This window comes from Hypanus sabinus, chromosome 24, assembly GCF_030144855.1.
Source record: "Hypanus sabinus isolate sHypSab1 chromosome 24, sHypSab1.hap1, whole genome shotgun sequence".
Lineage (NCBI taxonomy): Eukaryota > Metazoa > Chordata > Chondrichthyes > Myliobatiformes > Dasyatidae > Hypanus > Hypanus sabinus.
In genome coordinates this window covers 7475557-7497469 of record NC_082729.1, presented here as the reverse complement: position 1 = coordinate 7497469, position 21913 = coordinate 7475557, and the positions used below count along the sequence as shown (strand labels likewise).

General features: G+C 45.2%; 1 protein-coding gene across 1 annotated transcript in view; it reads left to right on the top strand.

Annotated features, from left to right (window-relative positions):
• The window catches only part of si:dkey-34d22.1 (discoidin, CUB and LCCL domain-containing protein 1), a 149925-nt gene that overhangs the window by 81964 nt on the left and 46048 nt on the right, over positions 1-21913 (top strand). The window contains exon 4 of the mRNA XM_059949557.1: positions 16115-16166. Coding sequence (XP_059805540.1) covers positions 16115-16166 — 52 coding nt within the window. The remainder of the gene's footprint in view (positions 1-16114; positions 16167-21913) is intronic.

Here is a 21913-nt window from a genome sequence, read left to right as displayed (position 1 = left end):
TTCCCCTCTCCACGCATCTAATGAATCCAAAGGAACGGCAGAGACTGGTACGGTTTGGTTCCAGCAGCGTCACTGGAGTTTCCAGTCAGCATTGAACTCAATGTAGGACTTCATTAGGGGCTCCAGCTCCAGATTTTTCTCTCAGGGCTTACTCCGAAGCCTTCCCCATGAGTGTGAATAGCCACAAGGCAGCGGAGGTTTGAGATCAGAGTTTTCCTTCTCGATGAACCACCAACCATGGCTAATGAGCCCCATCTGCCCAAAGCGAATGGTTTTAAGGTGCCAGTAACCTGCCTTCATCCCTTCTCCTGTCAGTAGAAACGGTTCCACCAGGCTTAGTAGCTAAGCCACACGTGAAGGCCGGGAGCTGGACTCAGTTGTCAGAGGCTATTTGAGACAGCATCTGGGAGCATTTAATAGGTGGTGGAAACTCCATTACTACCCCCAACTATAACAACCCTAAGAATCTCATATGTACAGACTGCATATATGTATATACACATAAATACAATGTGTGTGTTTGTGTAACTGTCCAATTCAGGCCTAAGGATTTAATCTCTGTGGAGGATGTTTTACACTTCTGGGATAGTGACTCTCCTGACAAGGGATGGTGAGGGTGGTCACTCTACTTGGCAGGAGAGACTTATGACTGTGAAACAATCTCAGGTTCCAGGGCCTCCTTTGTGATGGTTTAGGAGTTAACTCTGATTCTGCAGGAAGTGGCTCTGACAGCTCTGGACGCCTGGATGTGTTGGCATCGTAAACATTGCAGGCAAAGCTTCACTGGACATTGTAGATCATAAAATATGAGAACAGTGTCTGACATCACTGTTTCCTTTACCTTTTGGAAAGCTACCTCACACCGCTTTGTCCGTTGCCGTTTCCTCCCGATCTGTATTAATGAGTTCGAGGGCTGGTGGACAGTAGCCAGGTTTGGCAGGAACCTGGTGTAGCAATTGACAAATCCTGTATCCTGGGCAGAGGGTATTGATCTACTTTCAGTACTGGGTTGATGGTGACCTTCAAATCACCAGAGGCCTGTTCTTCTTGGCTGCTGGTTTCATTCAGCGAAACTGGCACCCAATTCCCAGCAGCTTTTCTACTTGCTTTCAAATACTGTTCAATTCACTCAGTATACAAAATCCAGTTATCTATTGTGTAATCGAATGTATCTATCTTTCTGATGTAGCCAGCTGCTTATGCTCTTTTTTGACTTTTTTTATTATTATTATCACCCAGTGCTCACTATTTATGAACCCATGAATTTATCCGTTTTCTGCCCTTTTGTAACCCAACCACGTCTTTCCTTGCAAAGAAAGCAAAGCGCTGCGCTGCTCTTTTTTTCATTCAACTGTTTCTTACTGTGCTTTTTTTTAAACTTGAAAATCTTGCTGCCCTTCAACTGGTAGGTAGTTCATTTAAAACTTTCTCTTCGCCACCGTTATGTTTTGTAACTCCAAAACATAAAAACTAATTAAAAGAAAAACACTGAGCTGGGAGATGACTTGTGTGCGTTTAGTTTTGTTTTTTACTTCATGTGAGGACAGCATGTGTAACACGGTGACATGATGACATATGCCCTTTACGTACTTTTACATATAACTCAATGCATTATGTAATGAATTAAGAATGCCTAATCAAGCAATATATTTACAATATTACTCAAATATTATTGAAATATTAAATACACAGCGTTTCTTCTCAAGCCCATCACCCCTACTGGAGAGATACTATTGGATGACCAATAGCATCTTGCCAGACTCCTCAATCCTAGGCATGAGCTGCCAATGTAAATGGTGCATGCAAGCTCAATTTCAATGTTTTCATAGGTACATGGATGGTAGGGATATGGAGGGCTATGGTCCCGGTGTTGGTTGATGGGAGTAGGCAGTTTAAATGTCTCAACACTGACTGGATGGGCTGAAGGGCCTGTTTCTGTGCTGTACTTTTCTGTGACTCTAAGGTAGTTCAGTTACTGGTTTGATAAGATGACTGGGACAGCTGGGGAATTTAAATTCAATTAAGAAAGTCTTCTCTAAGAATCTGAATTGCCAAAAGTTGGGCAAACCATATCTGCCTTCTCTGTCTGTGAGTGTGACTGCATACCCATTCTTAAGAGCCCTCAGGAAGGACTATTAAGCTTAAATAGCAACTGAAAGGCAGATTTGAACACGTGTTTGAAGGCTCAGCCTCTTTTTTTTTGCACATTGGTTGCTTGTCAGTCTTAGTGTGTATTTTCATTGAATCTGTTGTATTTGTTTGTTCTACTCTGAATGCCTGCAAGAAAATGAATCTCAGAGTAGTATATCATGACATGTACTTTGGCAACAAATTTACTTTGAACTTTTAAGAAGGCAGTATCAAATATTCCTACCATCTTGGCCATGCCATCTTCTTGCAGCTACCGGTAGGCAGGAGGTACAGAAGCCTGAAGTCCCACACCAGCTGGTTCATGAACAGCAGCTTCCTTTCAACCATTCGGTTCCTGAACCAGCCAGCACAGCCCCAATTGGTATACTGTTCTGTCCACGGCAAACGGCAAAATCTCAAGTGGTCTCCCATTTTAATTCGATATCTCATTCCCATTCTGACATTTCTGACCATGTCATGCTGAAGACAAACTTGGGTTGGAGGAATGTGACTTTATATTCCGTCTGGGTGGCCTCCAACCTGATGACACCAACATCAATTTCTCAATCTTCCAGTAAATTCTCCCCCTCTTTCCCTTCTCTTTCTATTCCTCACTCTGGTTAACCTCTCATCCCTTCTCTTCTCACCTCTAGTTGCCCAATGCCAACCTCCGATGCCCCTCTGCCTTGTCCTTCCATTAAATGAAATGAGGCCCTCGATTGGTCAGGGTTGACCATGCATATTGCGTCCTAGCTGTCTACGTGACATGCAAGCCAATGTGTAAACCAAGGGCATACGATATGGCACGATAAGGGCTGTCGCCCATGTAGCAGGCTCTCCCTCTCCACGTAGCTGCTGAATTCAAAGGAATGGCAGAGGCCAACACAGTTTGGCGCCAGTGGCGTCGCAGGAGCTGTCAATCAGCGTTGACCTCAGAGTTGGTCTGCCTTGGGGTCTCCAGCTCTGGATTTTTTCCCAAAGCCTTCCTCATGAGTGGGTATAGTCGCAAGGCAGCAGAGTTTTGCTTCTCCTAAATGAGCTACCAACCATGGCTGCTGAGCCCCATCTGCCCAAACTAACTAGTTTTAAGACACCAGTAACCCACTTATGTCCCTTCTGCCAGTAGAAATAGTTCTACAGGGCTCAGTAGCTAAGCCACATATGTAGTGTTTGTTAGCTGTGTTTGCTAGGGTTTGTTGGTTCTGTTTGGAGTAGTGTTTGGTAGGGTTTGTTGGTCCTGTTTGGAGTAGTGATTGGTAGGGTTTGTTGGTCCTGTTTGGAGTAGTGCTTGGTAGGGTTTGTTGGTTGTGTTTGCTAGGGTTTGTTGGTGGAAGGTTCGCCCCATTCATTCCTGACATTCTGGGCTTGGTGATAGTTGTTTAATCTGTTTAAAAGATAAAGATCAGCTTTATTTGTCAGATGTTCTTCGAAACATCCAGTAAAATGTGTCATTTATGCCGACAACCAGCACAGTTGAAGGATATACTCGGGTATACAAATATTGCCAGGCTTCCGGCACCAACATAGCATACCTACAACTTACTAACAGCCTGTACGTCTTTGGAATGTGGGAGGAAAGCTGAGCATCCAGAGGAAATCCACACGGTCACAGAGAGGATGTACAAACTCTGTATGGACAATGGCAGGAACTGAACCCCAGTCTTACAGCTGGTACGCTACAGCTTTGTGCTTAATGCTAAGCTAACTGTGGCACCCTGCTGCACTGTCTTTCAGTGACCTCTGTCGAAGCCGTGTACCGTGGTACACAGAGGAAGTCTGCCAAGAGCGGCAGAAGCAGAAATAGCTGGTGAATTTGAAATTAGGAAGGTGACATTGCAAGTCTTTGAGGGGTGAGGGCAATGGACCGGATGCTTCCACGGGGAGCTGGTAGAAGTCCTCTGCGTCATCGTAACTCGACGCGTCTGTGAAAAATGGGAACAACACACAAAAAATGCTGGAGGGGCTCAGCAGGTCAGACAGCATTTATGGAGAGGAATAAACAGTTGATTTTTTGGTTCCTCCAGCATTTTCTTGATTTTCAGCGACTGCAGAATCTTTTGCGCTAATGAAAAATGGAACTCAGTGGAGTCCAAGTCCAGCCGTGATCCCATTTAATGGTTGAACAGTCACAAAGGAGTTATTGTTCATATTTCTGCCAGGTTCAAGTAATTCCTCTAAAGTCTCCAATGTATAAATTCACCTCTTATTGTGTGAGCAATCTGCTCAAAGCCAGGATACTAAATTCCAGAGCAGATTTCAATGTGCAGCACAGATCAAAATTATAATCAGAATCAGGTTTAAAGTCAAAGTTCAAAGTAAAATTATTCTCTAAGTACATAAATGTCACTTACAGTTCTGGTCGCCCCACTATAGGAGGGTTGCTGAGGCTTTGGAGAGGGTGCAGGAGAGGTTTACCAGGACGCTGCCTGGTTTGGAGGGCCTGTGCTATCATGAGAGGCTGGATAAACTTGGGTTGGTTTCTCTGGAGTGTCAGAGGCTGAGGGGAGATCTGATTGAAATTTACAAGATAATGAGAGGCATAGACAGAGTGGATAGAGAGCATCTGTTTCCCAGAGTTGAAATCTCTAATACCAGAGGGTATGCTTTGAAAATGAGAGGGGTTTGTTTCAAGGGTGATGTGAGGGCTAAGTTTTTTATTCAGAGAGTGGTGGATGCTGGAATGCGCTGTCTGGTCTGGTGGTAGAGGCAAACACATTAGAGGCTTTTAAGAGACGTTCAGATAGGCACATGGATGTGAGGAAGATGGAGGGATATGGACATGGTGTAGGTAAGAGGGATTAGTGTTTGTGTTTTTCTTTAGCTTTTTAGCTGGTTTGGCAAAACCAAACCAGCTAAACACATTTACATTTACATCATTTATTATTATATTGTAATTTGCCCTTTACTGTGCCTATTGTATTTTTTATTAATTATTGTACTGTCTTGCACTGTTTTGTGTACTTTATGTAGGCCCGTGTGGGTCTGAAGTCTAATGTAGTTTTGTGTTGTTTCAGGTAGTCGAGTGTAGCACCAGGGTCCTGGAGGAACGTTGTTTTGTTTTTACTGTGTACTGTACCAGCAGTTATGGTTGAAATGACAGTAAAAAGCAATTTGACTTGACTCGACATTGTGGGCCAAAGAACCTGTTATTACTCTGTTCTATAAACAACCCTGGGATTCATTTTCTTGTGGACACACAGCAACATTGACATATGTCATTAAATGAGTTGTATCTTAGCAGGAGAACATTGTAATTATCAGCCACAATAAGAAATATATTGAAGTAATAAATCATGCAAAAAGAGAACAAAAAAGTGAGATAGTGTTCATGGGTTCATGGGCCATTCAGAAGCTGTTCCTGAATGTGTGTCCTCAGGCTCCTGTACCTCCTCCCTGATGGTAGTAATGAGAAGAGGGCATGTCCTGGATGGTGGAAGTCCTTAGTAATGGATCCTTAATAGTATGTGCTGTAATGTGAACAAAGTCACCAGAGAGAGGCTGAAGCTAGCAAATACATAAGTGGTTTATTCTACAAAAATAAGTGAAGGTCATCATATTGAGACCCTTTTGGAGGAGAAGACCTAGCATTACATGACCTTTTATATGCTAAAGATCAAAGGACAATTTTATATTTATAATGTATCTACAATGCTTCCTTTGAAATACATATAACTTCCACATCTCCTTCTTCACTCCCACACTCCAGACGCCCAAAATAAATATTAGTTAGCATTGTCTGGTTTTCCAGTTAACTGCTGTTCACAGTTCTAGGAACGTATAGTCCAGAACTGCATTGTAAATGTAACCTACAGTCCACTTTCAGGTCTAAAGGTTGGTTCCTGAAGTTAGTTGCTGAAGTTAATATTATAAGTCCAGAGTATGTCCTAACATTATGCATAAACAGAGGATATGGCAGGACTTCCATATGAAGAAAGACTGGATCAACTAGGCTTATACTCACTGGAATTTAGAAGATTGAGGGGGGATCTTATTGAAAAGTATAAAATTCTAAAGGGATTGGACAGGCTAGATGCAGGAAGATTGTTTCCGATGTTGGGGAAGTCCAAAACGAGGGGTCACGGTTTAAGGATAAAGGGAAGCCTTTTAGGACCGAGATGAGGAAAAACTTCTTCACACAGAGAGTGGTGAATCTGTGGAATTCTCTGCCACAGGAAACAGTTGAGGCCGGTTCATTGGCTATATTTAAGAGGAAGTTAGATATGGCCCTTGTGGCTAAAGGGATCAGGGGGTATGGAGAGAAAGCAGGTACAGGGTTCTGAGTTGGATGATCAGCCATGATCATACTGAATGGCGGTGCAGGCTTGAAGGGCTGAATGGCCTACTCCTGCACCTATTTTCTATGTTTCTATGATTTCTGTGACTAATATAAATTCCTTTAGTCAGACAGTGGTGAATCTGTCTATCATTACCACAATGGCTGTGGAGGCCAAGCCAAATTTCAAAGTAATTTTATTATCAAAGTACATATATGTCACCATATACAACCCGGAATTTCATTTTCTTGGAGGCGTGCTCAATAAATCCGTAGAATAAGAGAATAATTGAAAGACTGCACCAACTTGGTGTTCAACCCGAGTGCAAAAGACCACAACTGTGCAGATACAAAAAGAAAGAATTATTAATAATAAGTAATAAATGTTGAGAACATGAGATGAACAGACCTTGAAAGTGAGTCCATAGGTTGCGGGAGCATTTCAATGATAGGGTTAGTGAAGCTGAGTGAAGTTATCCCCTTTGGTTCGAGAGTCTGATGGTTGGCAGGTCGTGACCCCTGTTCCTGAATCTAGTGATGTGAGGCCTGAGGCTCCTATAACTGCTTCCTGACGTGAGAAGAGAGCATGACCTGGGTGGTGGGGATTTCTGATGACGCATGCTGCTTTCCTGCGACAGTGTTTCATGTTGGTGGGGTTTTATCCATAATGGAGTGGGCTGTATCCACTAGTTTCTATAGGATTGTTCATTCAAGGGTATTGGTGTTTCCATACCAGGCTGCAGTTGTCATTGTCAATGGGTGTGCTGAAAGCTGGGGATGATAGATTCTTGATTAGTAAGAGCGTCAAGGATTGTGGGGCAAAGGGGGAGAATGGGGTTGAGAGGGAGAATAAATGATGGAGCAGACTTGATGGGCTGAATGGCCTAGTTTTGTTCCTGTGCCTCATGGCTTTGATAACTATTTTGATGAAGAAACAATCACATCTGGCAGCTGACAACTTAAATTGGAATGTGGGTGATATTTATAACTCCGCATTCCCAGAAATTGCCTTTTTAAAATATCTCTTCTGCGCTCTGTGAGGCAGCTGAATGGAATCTCTTCACATTTGAGTCAATTGATTTGAAAATGAATGCCAAGCTTGTTTACAGTGGCGGGTGAAAGTCAGAGTTCAGATTCGCTGGGGTTGGCGCAGGGAAAGCGGACAGCTGGTTTGCTTCCATGCTGGATGCCCCAAGGGATCCCGTTCCATACCTTATGTTAAGGGATCATGTTGCTGGAAGCTTTGAGCCAGCTGTGGTGCAGAGAGTGGAGCGGAGACCTGTTCCCAAGCCTCCACCCCCGTCAATCTGCCTTAGCCACAGGAAGGTTCATAACACCCCAGAGTGCGGTCTTCCTCAGCTGTGTTCCCATGGTAAGTGAATTGAAATCGGTTCATTACTGCCACACGTGCTGAGGTACCGTGAAAAGCTCGTCTTGCATGCTGTTCATTCAGGTCAAATCATTGCATGGTACCTTGAGGTAGAAAAAAGATAAAACAATAACGGAATGCAGAATAAAGTGTTACAGTTACAGAGAAAGTGCAGCACAATTAAACAATAGGGCACAAGATCATAAACTGTTTGTTTTAATTTCAGAGAATGGATACAGTATACAACCTGACGTTCTTATGCTTCACAGACATCCACAAAACAGAAGGGGAAAAAACCTTAAAGGATTACAGAAAAGCGTTAGAACCCCAAAGCCCTCCACCCTTGCTCAAGCAGCAACAAAGCACCAACCCTCCCCCCTCCTCGCACTCGTTCGACCAGAAAACATCAGCACCTCCCACCACCACCCTCCAAGTCCCCAGAGACCTTGATCTTTAGACCGTCAAAAACTGCTGTTCATCCTAACACTCTGCCGTCTCGACAGGCCCTCTCTTTCACTAACGAGAGGGAGAGACAGAGAGAGGTACCACTCGTGCCGCAGTGGGAGGGGTCATTGTAACAGGATAGATTGTAGATCAAGAGTCCACCTTATTGCTCTGAAGGACAGTTTAATAACAGACACACACACACACACACACACACACACACACTCCCACCCCCCCTCCCTCTCTCTCTCTCTTTCCCCCCTTCTCCCTCTCCCTCTCCCTCTCCCTCTCCCTCTCCCTCTCCCCCTCCCTCTCCCTCTCCCCCTCCCTCTCCCCCTCCCCCTCCCCCTCCCCCTCCCCCTCCCCCTCCCCCTCCCCCTCTCCCTCTCTCTCTCCGGGGCCAGGCAGCACCTATGGGTGCTGTGGTCGGTTAGCTGTTAGCACAACGCTATTGCAGCTTGGGACATTCGGAGTTCAATTCTCGCTGCTGCCTGTAAGGAATTTCGACATTCTCCCCATGGCCACGCGGGTTTCCTCTGGGTGCTCCGGTTTCCTCCCCCCACAGTCCAAAGACTATAGGTTAGTTGGTCATTGTAAACTGTCCCGCGTTAAATAGTTGGGTTGTTGGGGGTTGCGGCACGCTGGACCAGAAGGACATGTTCTGTGCTGCGTCTCTAAATTAAAGAATATAATAATTAAATAAACAGTCAACTTTTTGAGCTGAGACCCTTCATCAAGACAGAGCAATTTCAGATTTTAAAGTGGGCGATGTTAGGCTACCTGGTGACTCGTACTCTCTTCACCAGCAGCAGTGCTGTGTTTGTCCGCTTCCAATCCAGTGTCTGATTGATTTTGAAGGATACCAACCAATGTGTCTGCTGCCTCTGCTGCTCCCTCCAGTGCACGGGGATACGCAGCTTCTGGTCCCAGAGATTCACGGTGCTTAGCTCCATCTCCGTCGAAGCACTGCGGGTGCACCCTGTCCCGATCCATCACGGCTTGGTGTGGATGCTCGGCACGTGACCGCGAGAAACTGCAGAGTGTTGTGGACACAGATCAACACATCACCAAAAACAGCTGCCCACCACCATAAACCCTGTCTGCACATCTTGCTGCCTCGGGATATCAGCCAACATAATCAAGGACAGAACCCACCCCAGACATAGTTATTGAGAAACAGTGTGGAATAGGCCCTTCCGGACCTCTGAACCATGTCACCTACCAATCCCCGATTTACAATCACCAATTTACCTCCTAATTTGGACTGTGGGAGGAAACCAGAGCACCCTGAGGAAACCCACTCAGTCACGGGGAGAACGTACAAACTCCTTACAGGCAGCGACGGGAATTGAACCCAGGTTCCTGTGCAGTAAAGCGCTGTGCTAACCACTGCGCTGCCATGCCATCGTAATTCATCCTGCATTGCCCCCCTTGGGGCTCCCATTGCCCTGACTGGGCAAAAGCTCTCCAGTGTCCTCTGTCCTGGCCCAGCCTCTCAAGTTGTTGCTCGGTGTAACCCATCCTCAGAGATGCTTCCTGTCCCAGGGAGGGAGGCCTTTGGGGCTCCTGTTGCCGTTTCTGTAGCACTTTTTTTTAACAGGATGAGGTTTCTGGCTCCATACCCAATTCCCTCCTTCCACAGCCGGGCTTGGGGCCGTCCATGGCGGGGTCGTTCCTCGGGATTAACATTCCACCATGTTACTTTCTTTGCGTGCTTGCAGGAACGATCCCAAAGTGCAATGCTGAAGAGTTGCTCACTTTTGTGAAAACCCACTCCCTGCTCGTTATCGCCGAGCTGTTTGCGCGATCTTGCTATGTCGCAAGTCACCTGCTGGGGCCTCCTGGGCTACATCATTAAAGCTGGCAAGTGCTCTGCAGATGTGGCAGCTGCTATAGAAATGAAAGTGTTTTATTTCAGAGCTGAACTGCTTTTACATGGGAGAAGACAGGGCAAACCATTACTGAAGTTATTCCAAATTCAAAATTCGAGTTTATTTATCATGTGCACAGGTACAGTATAGTGCAAAGGTTGTAGGCACATATACAATATATTCTGTAGCTAGAGCACCCGAGCACTTTGCACAGTACTGCGCTTGTCAACGTGGAGCAGAGAGTGAGTTTGTTGCATGTACAATACTGTGCAAAACTCTTAGGCACATATATATAGCTAGGGTGCCTAAGACTTTTACACAAATACTGTAGTAATTTTATGTATTGCACTGTACTGCTGCCACAAAAAGAAACAAATTTCATGTCATGTGTGAGTGATGATGAACCTGATTCTGATTTGGGTCTCTATTGTGGACTGAGAGTGGGAAGGGGGCAGGGAGAGAGGAATCATAGTTGGGAAAAGGGGAAGGGAGAGGGGAGGGAAGCAGGAAGACATTCTGTAGTGATTAATAAACCAATTGTTTGGAATCAAATGACCTTTGCCTGGTGTCTCAGGGCTGGGTGTGTCTGCACTCATGCCACCCCCACCCTTGGCACTCCTTCTCTGCCACCTGATCCACACCCCTCCCACAGCACTCCACCCTCACCAGTCCCATCTCCTTTGCTCCCACCAGATTTACAATCTCATTCCACGCTCCACGTTAACAAATACAGGACTGTGCAAAAGTCTTAGGCACCCTAGCTCTATATAAGTAGATCAATTACAGTCTGTGTGTGTATGTGTGTGTGTCTCCCTCTCTCTCTCTCCCCCCTCTCCCTCTCCCCCCTCCCCCTCTCCCTCTCTCCGTCCCTCTCTCCCCTCATGAGTTAATGTCCATTCAGGGGTCAGATGGCAGAGGGAAGAAGTTGTTCCTGAATCATTGAGCGTGTGCTTTTAAGCTCCTGTACCTCCTCCCTGATGGTAGCAATGAGAGCAGGGCATGTCCTGGGTGATGGGGGTCCATAATAATGGACACAGCCTCTCTGAGGCACCGCTCCTTGAAGATGTCCTGGATACTATGGAGGCTAGTTCCCATGATGGAGCTAACTAATTTCACAACTTTCTGTAGCCTCTTTCAATCCTGTGCTGTAGACGCACCCCCCCCCCCCCCACCCCACTTACCAGAATTAACAGCAAAACAAGTCTGGTTTCTTCCTCCCACCTATGCACCTACACATACTATGTAATCCAGCATTAATGTGCTTTAAAGAAAGAATTCTTTTACATTTCCTGGTAGGAGTGCAGTATGTAATAATGTCTTTCTTCTTTATGTTCACATCTGTTTGCTTTAGAAGGCAACATCTGGCTTTCTGGCGCCAGTTATATGCAAGGCCCCTGTGGCCTTCCCCTTCACGCTGAGCAGGAGATGATCAGCCACCCACCATTATTGTACTTTGCATCATTGAACTCTTTCCTCCCCCCCCTCCCATGCTGGTGCCTCTTTCTGTGAGTTCTTCGTGTAATTAGTATTTGCGTAATATGTTTACAGTTTTTGAGTCACCCTGGGTTACGACAGGGTTCCATCGCTGCAAACTCCTTGTAACCCAAATAGTTCACAAGTCGAGAATGGCAGCTAGGAACTGAATTCCCACATGGCAGAATTTTAAGGCAGTAGCACAGTGGCTAGTGTGACACTTCGCAGCACCAATGACCCCGGTTCAATTCTGCCTCTAAGCTTGTACGTTCTCCCCGTGACCGCATGGTGCTCTGATTTCCTCCTGCGTCCCAGAGATGTACTGGTTAGTCGGTTATTTGGTCTCGTGTGTGACTGGGCATCGCAGGCTCGTGGGGCAGGGAAGGCCTGTATCTTTAAACAAATAAAACAAATTCCTGCAGCCACTAAATCTGCCCGTTGGTCTCCCAAGCACTCATTTGGTCATGCTGGATTCCTGTTTAATTTCTGATCCGGGAGTCAGGAATGATGAGCCGTCTTAATTCCAAGATTTCAGTTTATTTTAGAGCGCAAACATAGAAATACCAAGCAAACTAAATAAAGAGCTGAGAAATGATGCTGAGAGGGAAATTGGTGCTAAGGGGTGTAAGACAAAGGAATAAAGAAATTAAAGATGGCACTTCTGAAAAATCTATCACTTTTATAAAATGAGAAATTCCTCCAATACTGATAAATTAGCTAATAGACTACATAATTAAAAGAATTACATCACACGGTAATGTGCTGATATTTAGCCAATGTAAAATGAGAAAGGTGATAAACCGTTAGTTTAGCTGCTATACTGCTTTCTGCCAGTGAGGGTGAAAAATACACAAGTTTGTTCAAAAGTACAAATCTTAATAAAAGTATTATTAAAAAAAACAGTGGGTTCCATCCATCATATGAGCTATACATTAGTTTGATGTTCTTAAACCGGTGAGCATTATTCTAAATATTGTGCCTCAAGCCCTTTTATATGCAACTCTGTGTAAACTCAAGGTAATCCTAATCTCTGTTGATATCAGGTCCCATTACAGCAACGCCCCACCACCACCACCATTGCTGTGTTTTCTGATCTATGGCAGCTCCTGATGTTAACACAAATCTCCATTTTAAAGTGCTTACCCTTTTTCGTATACACACTAGTCACATGTACATTGAAAATCTTGACTTGTGTATCAAGTTTATTTGCTCGTTATGCGTTGTGTTGTATAATGTAAGCAATCATGGACTGACCCATGACCATGATTGTTCTTGACAAATTTTTCTACGGAACTGATTAGCCATTGCCACTTTCTGGGCAGTGTCTTTACAAGACAGTCTGTGTCAATACTCTTCAGAGATTGCCTGTCTGGCGTTCAGGGTCGCATAACCAGGTCTTGTGATCTGCACCAGCTGCTCATACAACCTGCTCCCAAGGCTTCACGTGACCCTAATCGGGGGGCTAAGCAGGTGCTACACCTTGCCCAAGGGTGATGTGTAGGGCCTTACACCTCCTTTGGTAGAGACGTATCTCCACCCGGCCACCTACGCCCGCAAGGATTCTGATTCCGATTCTGTGCTGGGGTGTTTATGTGCTCCCTGTTGCAATTCCACTTTCTTCCAGGTTCAGCAATTGCTCTGATCTGCCCCGAAATTTGTTCGGCCCTCGTTCCTGCTACACCCCTTTACAGACGTCCACCTGCTCCTTGGGGTGAAAACTTTAAAAACTCACTGGCTGAAAGAAAACTAATGACACCTTTCTCCCAGCTAACTGGTGTGAAGCATGTTCAGGGTGCACATCCAATTTTTAGTCCACACCGACAAGTAAAGGACCGATAACTTCATAGGAATTGATCAAACAGATCAATATTGATATTTATTTATTGAGATACTGCGTGGAGTTGACCCTTCCGGCCCTTCGACCCATGCTGCCCAGCAATCCCCTGACTTAACCCCAACCTAATCATGGGACAATTTACAATGACCAATTAAACTTCTAACCGGTACATCTTCGGACTGTGGTGGGGGGGGGGGGGGGGAACCAGAGCACCTGGAGGAAACCCCACAACGTCATAGGGAGAATGTACCATCTCCTTACTGTAGAGCGTTGTGCTAACCGCTACACTACCATGTCAGGTGATTAAGAAGGAGCATGGTTTATTGGCTTTCGTTGCTTAGGAGATTCAGAGCCGTGAGGTAATGTTGCAGCTCTATAAAACCCTGGTCAGGCCACACTGGGAGTATTCTGGTCACTTCATTAAAGGAAAGAGGTGGAAACTCTAGAGAGGGTGCAGAGAAGACATACCAGGGTACTGCCTGGATTAGAAATTGTGTCTCATGAGGATAGGTTGAGTGAGCTAGAGATTTTCTCTTTGGAACGAAGGAAGGTGAGAGGTGACTTGATAGAGGTGTACAAGATGATAAGAGGTATTGATTGAGTAGCTATCCAGAGACTTTTCTCCGGGGCAGAAATGGGTAACACCAGGGGGCATAAATTTAAGCTGATTGGAGGAAGTTTAGAGGGCTTGTCAGAGGCAGTTTTTTTACACAGAGAACAGTGGGTGCATGGAATATCCTGCTAGGGATGGTGTTAGAAGCAGATACATTAGGGACATTTAAGAAACTCTTAGACAGGCACATGAAACTATGAAAAGCCATAAGACACAGGATCAGGATTAGGCCATTCGAACCATCGAGTCTTCTCCGCCATTCTATCATGGCTGATCTGTTTTCCCTCTCAACCCAATTCTCCTGCCTTTTCTCCCTTTAACCTTTGACATCCTTACTAATCAAGAACCTATCATCCTCTGCTTTAAATATACCCAAGGACTTGGTTTCCACAGCCTTCTGTGGCGATGAATTCCACAGATTCACCAACCCCAGGCGAAAGACGTTCCTTTCATAACTGATCGAAAGGAACATCCTTGTATTCTGTGGCTGTGCCCTCTGCTATCCAGACTCCCACACTATGGGGATCGTCCTCTCTGCATCCACTCTATCCAAGCCTTTCATTATTTCAAAGCAACACACACAAAGTGCTGGAGGAACGCAGTGGGCCAGCCAGCATCTGCAGAAAAGAGTAAACAGTCGAAGTTTCGGGCCGAGACTCTTCATCGGGATTGTCCCATGTTCCTTTTAATATTCGATAAGTTTCAATGAGATACCTCCCGTTATTCTTCTAAACCCCAGCGAGTACGACGGGTCTCATCAGCAAGAACGACGAGTCAGCTTACAGAGAGAAGGTGCAGCGGCTAGCGGACTGGTGCAGAGCCAACAACCTGTCTCTGAATGTGAACAAAACAAAGGAGATGGTTGTTGACTTCAGGAGGGCACAGAACGACCACTCTCAGCTGAACATCGATGGCTCCTCCATAGAAATTGTTAAGAGCACCAAATTTCTTGGTGTTCACCTGACGGAGTATCTCACCTGGCCCCTCAACACCAGCTCCTTAGCAAAGAAAGCCCAGCAGCACCTCTACTTTCTGTGAAGGCTGATGAAACTCCATCTCCCACCCCCCATCCTCATCACATTCTACAGGGGTTGTATTGAGATCATCCTGAACAGCTGCATCACTGCCTGGTTCGGAAATTACACCGTCTCGGATCGCAAGACCCTGCAGCGGATAGTGAGGTCAGCTGAGATCATCGGGGTCTTTCGGACATTACGGACATTTATACTACAATCTGCATTCACAAAGCAAACAGTATTATGAAGGACCCCACGCACCCCTCATACAAACTCTTCTCCCTCCTGCCATCTGGGAAAAGGCACTGAAGTATTCAGGCTCTCACGACCAGACTATGTAACAGTTTCTTCCCCCAAGCCATCAGACTCCTCAATACCCAGAGCCTGGACTGACACCTTACTGCCCTATTGTCCTGTTCATTATTTACTGTAATGCCTGCACTGTTTTGTGCACTTTATGCAGTCCTGGGTAGGTCTGTAGTCTAGTGTAGTTCTTTCTGTGTTGTTTTTACAAAGTTTAGTGTAGTTTTTGTATTGTTTCATGTAGCACCATGGTCCTGAAGAATGTTGTCTCGTTTTTACTGTGTACTGTACCAGCAGTTATGGTCGAAATGACAATTAAAAAGTGATTTGACTTGAGTACAGGCCCAGAGCCATCAAATGCTCCTCATAGGTTAACCTTTCCATTGCAGGGAACATTCTCATGACCCCTCTCCAATGCCAGCACATCCTTTCTCAGATATGGGGCCCAAAAGCTGCTTATAACACTGTAAGTGCAGTCGGACCAATGCCTTATAAGACTAATATCACATCCTAGTTTTTATATTCTGGTCCTCTCAAAATGAATGCTAACATTGCATTTGTCTTCCGTACCACCAAATGAACAAGTTAAAGACTGATGGCTTTATTGGAACTGATCGATCGTGCTCAATATATTGTACCGATTACCAATTATGGCACTGAAATTCGGAAGTTTGGCGGTTGCCGGAATAATGTTGTGTGGATTATCCATTGCGGGTCAGGTTGCAGTGTTCTGTGTGCATCAGCGAGTTCAAACCTCTAACGTTTTAATGCTGTGTTTTATGCAGATATGATTTCCTGTTTGGATAAAGGAATCCATTATTCTCAGCAGTCTTTCACGTAAGTTGGAATCTCTCTGACCTTGTTCTTATTTGCAGTTCGCGTTAAACTGAGGCTTGACCCACAGTTTTGTGCTGATGTGAAAACAGAATCACATGTTGACTTAGCGGAACGGAAGCGTGCCTGGAGAGGAGCAGTACAGTTGCTAACACGCAGCCGTCAAGAAGGGGGCTTGTTGTGGGATTCCAGGGGATGACGTCTAGTGACAGGAAAGTGAGTCAGCCAGGATTCCTCTTTCAGGAATACTCCCTCTGCCAAGTTGTTCTTTCTCTGGCCTCCCTGCCGAAGTGCCGGTGACATTCGAGCAACTTGGAATCCAACTCGGAGTCAGGTTTATCATCACTGACGTGTGTTGCGGAATTTTAACCACGAGGGTCTGCAGATGCTGGAAATCCAAAGTGACACACACAAAACGTTGGAGGAACTCGGCAGGTCAGGCAGCTTCTTGATACTTCTTGTTTCGTGGCAGAGGTACAGTGCAATATGTAAAAAAAAAATACTCTAAATTTAAAACATAGAAACATAGAAAACCTACTGCACAGTGTGGGCCCTTCTGTCTGCAATGCTGTGCCAAACATGTACTTACTTTAGAAATCACCTAGTGTTACCCATAGCCCTCTATTTTTCTAAGCTCCATGTACCTATCAGGAGCCTCTTTAAAGACCCCATCGTATCTGCCTCCACCACCGTCACTGGCAGCCCGTTCCACACACTCACCACTTTCTGCGTAAAACAACTTACCCCTGACATCTCCTGTATACCTACTTCCAAGCACCTTAAAACTGTGCCCTCTCGTGTTAGCCATTTCAGCCCTGGGAAAAAGCCTCTGACTATCCACACGATCAATGCCTCTCATTTTTAATAATAAATATCTGTAAAAAATTAAGTTAAATAAGTAGTTAAAAAGAGGGGAAAAATAGTTAAATGGCTGGTTCATTGACAGTTCAGAAGGGGAAGATTAACAATATCTGATTATTCTAATTATTATTCCACAGTATTATAATTAGGCTCTGATTAACAGCATTGGGGTTGCTAATGTAAGGAAGTTTGGATGGCTTTGAGGAAAGTGTAGAAGATCCATGATGGAATTCTCTTTCTGAAGGTATGGTAGGGAGGTTTCTCTTCCCTGCAGCATGATCGAAGAATCTTTCATAAGAACATCAGTTACAGGCAACACGGTGGGGTTGTGGTTAGCACAACACTTTACCAGCAACCCGGGTTAGTGAGACCTTTCATTCACTCCTCATGTTCAATATCTCATAAGTTCTCACCTGGACCCTCCATATCAATGCGGCTACAAAGAAGGCACGACAGAAGCTATATTTCATTAGGAGTTTGAGGAGATTTGGTATGCCTGCAAAAACCACTTGGAGCTGTCTACAGCTTCACCGTCTGTAGATCAAGGTCTGGGGAGTGTATTGCACAGGATCAAAATAAGCTGAAGAGAGTTGTAAATTTAGATCCATCATGGGCACTAGCCTCCATACTACCCAGGACATCTTCCCTCAAAGAGGTGATATCCATCACTAAGGACCCCCAACACCCAGGACATGCCCTCTTCTCATTGCTACCACCAGGGAGGAGGTACAGGAGCCTGAAGACACACACTCAATGATTCAGGAACAGCTTCTTCCCCTCTACCATCTGATTTCTGAAAGGACATTGAACCCATGAACACTATCTCACTACTTTTTTATTTCTATTTTTGCACTACTTATTTAATTTAACTATTTAATATCTCTATACTTACTGTAATTCATGTCTTTCCTATTATGTATTGCATTGTACTGCTGCCGCATGACATTGCCAGTGATATTAAACCTGATTCTGATTCTATGTCCCATGGTATTCCGACATATTGCCATTTATATCAGTTCCCTAAGTCAACTGCAATCTCCTCCAGCATTGAATGAAAAGAACTGCTTGTGTATTGTGGTCCCGGTTTAAACCAGTTCTGTGCACGAGCTAATTAATAATTTTTCACGTCGCTATTGAACAAGGCTGAGTAAACCTGGTTTGAAGCCAGTAAAGAAAATAAACTGCATGGGCGGGCGGGGTCATCAAATGGGCTGTGGAATTGCTAGCACCAATTTTGCGCAGTTGTACGAAAGTCACAATACATAAAATCCAATCATTATTTAGTGGTTTGTGTTTGTGACCTTTCATCAGAAATGTTTGAGCTGGTCACGTGTGCTGAAAGCAAACAAAATCCAGCCATCCAAAATTCCAAAGTATTTATCTCCGTTCTGTCAAATTTCACAAATAAAGTACTAGGTGTAAATAATTGCACAAGGGTGCAAGGACATGTCTTGAACTTATTAAATAAAAATCAAACACTGCAGATGCTGGAAATCTAAGTGGAAAATGATGAAAATGTTCGGCAAACCATTCAGCACCTGTGTAAAGAAGAACGGAGTTAACTTTTTAAAGGCCATTCTTCCGAACAGGGGAAGGGAGAAATTAGCTAATGGTTCTGATTTCGGCTAAATTCTCAATAGAGGAACAAGAAGGAGATCCTGTGGACATGATGAAATGTTGCCTCCCAGGCGCCAGGGTCAGGGATATCTCAAGTCACATCCACAGCATTTTGGAGGGAGTGGGAGAGGAGCCAGATGTCTTGGTACATATTGGTACCAATGACATCGGAAGGAAAGAGGTCCTGAAGAGGGAATTTAGAGAGCTAGGCAGAAAGCTGAGAAGCGGAACCTCCAGGGTAGTAATTTCTGGATTGCTGCCTGGTGCCACACGCCAGTGAGGGCAGGAACAGGATGATCTGGGAGATAAATGAGTGGCTGAGAAGTGGCTGCAGGGGGCAGGGCTTCAGGTTCTTAGATCATTGGGATCTCTTCCAGGGGAGCTATAAGCTACACAAAAGGAATGGGTTGCACCTGAACCTAACGGGGGCCAATATTCTAGTAGGCTGGTTTGTTAGAGCTGTTGGGGAGGGTTTTAACTAATCTGGCAAGGGAGTGGGAACCGGAGTGAAGGGACTCAGGATAGGATGGATGGTAAAAAGGCAAAGATAGCATGGAGTCAGATGTCAGGAAGGGCAGGCAGACGATAGGGCTAAATTGCAGCTGCCACAGTGGATATCAGTGAATTAAGGATGCAGAATCAAAAAAGGTAGCAAATACAGTATTCAAAGTGTTATATCTCAGTGCATGGAGTACAGGAAATAATGTGGATGATCTTGTTGCACTTTATGGATTGTCAGGTATGATGTTGTGGCCATCACAAGATCGTGGCTGAAAGATGGTTGTAGTTGGGAGCTGAATGTCCGAGGTGACACATTGTACCAGAGGGATAGGAAGGTAGGCAGAGGGGGTGGTGTGACTCTGCTGGTGAAGAATGGCATCATGTCATTAGAAAGGTATGACATAGGATCGGAAGATGTTCAATCCTTGTGGGTTGAGTTAAGAAACTGCAAAGGTAAAAGGACCCGATGGTAGTTATTTTCAGGCCTCCCAGACAGTAGCTGGGATGTGGACTACAGATTACAATGGGAAATAGAAAATGTATGTTAAAAGGGCAATGTTATGATAGTCATAGGAGATTTTAGCATGCATGAAAATGCTCATAAAATCACTCAGCGCCCACATAAAGAGGAACGGAGTTAACTTTTTAAAGGCCATTTATCCGAGCAGGCAAAGGGAGAAGTTAGTTGACAGTTCTGCCCTCAGCTAAATGATCACTAGTTAGAGAACAGCCAGGAGATCTTGTGGTAGTTATCCCCCTTCTATTCCAGAGTCTGATGGTTGAGGAGTTGTGACTGTTCTTGAACCTGGTGGTATTAGTCCTGAGGCTCCTGTACCCTCTACCTGATGGCAGCAGCGAGAAGAGAGCATGATCTGGGTTATAGGGATCTCTGATCGTGGACGCTGCTTTCCTGCAACAACGCTTTGTGTAGAGCAGCACGTAATTTACAGCCTGCGTCTCGACAGTAGGAAAAATATCTACCAGGTTCTATCTATCCCAGTCCGAAGCCAGGGTAACGTGGCGGTTAGCACAACACTATTACCTCTCAGGGTGTTGGAATCTGGAATTCATTTCTGGTGTCCTCTGTAAGGAAGTTTGCACATTCTTCCTGTGTGTGCACGGGTTTCCTCCGGGTGCTGTGGTTTCCTCCCACTGACCAAAGGCTTGCCGGTTAGTAGGTTAATCGGTCATTGTAATCTGTTCCGTGATTAGGCTAGGGTAAGTCGGTGGGGTGCTGGGTGGCGTGTCTCGAAGGGCCAAAGCGGTCTGCTTCACACTCCATCTTCAACTATCCAACTAGATAGACAGACAGACATAAATAACAACTGAATCATCAGCCGAGTGGATATTTCCACGGGAGACTAGAGTGTACAGAGCTGCAGGGTTCAACTTACTGGTAGAGTGTGACCTGAGGTTAAACAGTCATGTTTCTATCAGACACTGCAACAACCTCACAGTTAGAAGCCGGCAGGTGTATTCGGGAGGCAGGCTACATATGTTTTCTGTTCTTGGGTTGAGTTTGAATGTGTGAGTGATGTCCTTGCTGACAGCAAACCGGCCCTGATTCAGACATGCAAAGTCTGTAGTCAGTCCCGCTATGGAAACGTGCACGTCCTGGAATCTGAGAAATTTTGTTGGAGTGAGGTGGATCTCACTCTGGGTGCAGGGGTGCAGATCGGCACAGCACGCGTCAAATTGACGGAAGATCTCGAAGCAGTTCCACCAGACAAGGGTGTCACAAGCTGTATGTCTCAAAATCAGCCAATGTGATTACAGTCAGTGAGTTACACTTAGACCATCATATTTTGTGTGTGTTTGACATGGGCGCGTACACACACACACACACACACACACACACACACACACACACACACACACACACACACACACACACAACCTGTAAAACAGAAATGAAAGGAATTTCTTTAGCCAAAGGTGGTGAATTTGTGGAATTCATTACAGACGGCTATGGGAACATGTCATTGGGTATATCTAAAGCAGAGCTTGATCATCATCATCATGTACCGTGTCATATGACATCATCATTATGTGCCATGTTGTATAATGTGGGTGATCATGGTTTTGCCATGACCATGATTGTTCTTGGCAAACTTTTCTACAGAAGTGGTTTGCCATTGCCTTCTTCTGGGCAGAGTCTTTACAAGACGGGTGACCCCAGCCGTTACCAATACCCTTCAGAGATTGTCTGCCTGGGGTCAGTGGTTGCATAACCAGGACTTGTGATGTGCACGATCTTCTCTTACGACCATCCACCACCTGCTCCCATGGCTTCATGTGACCCTGATTGGTGGGCAAAGCGGATGCTACACCTTGTCCAAGAGTGACCTGCAGGCTAGCAGAGGGAGAGAGCATCTTACTCCTCCTTTGGTAGAGACATATCCCCACCCCTGCCACCCCAGGAGGTTGACAGGTTCTTGACAAGTAAGGGGGTCAAAGGTTAACAGAGAGAAGTCAGGGGAATGGGGTTGGCAGGAAAAATAATCGAATGGCAGATCAGACGTGATGGGCCGAATGGCCTAATTCTGCTCCAATGTCTTGTGGTCTCATGGTTTCTGGGACAGTGTGAAATTCCAAATCTTAAAATGAGGTCATAACTTGAATGTGGCTTGAAATTTGTATGAGATCATAAAAATACTGGAGTAGCTGACAGGCGATGAAAGTTGCTGATTCCTGTGATAAAAGTACGGGTTTGTATTCTTGAGACAGAAGACCCATACTACGACCTCCTGAAACTGAGGGAGCTGGACGGT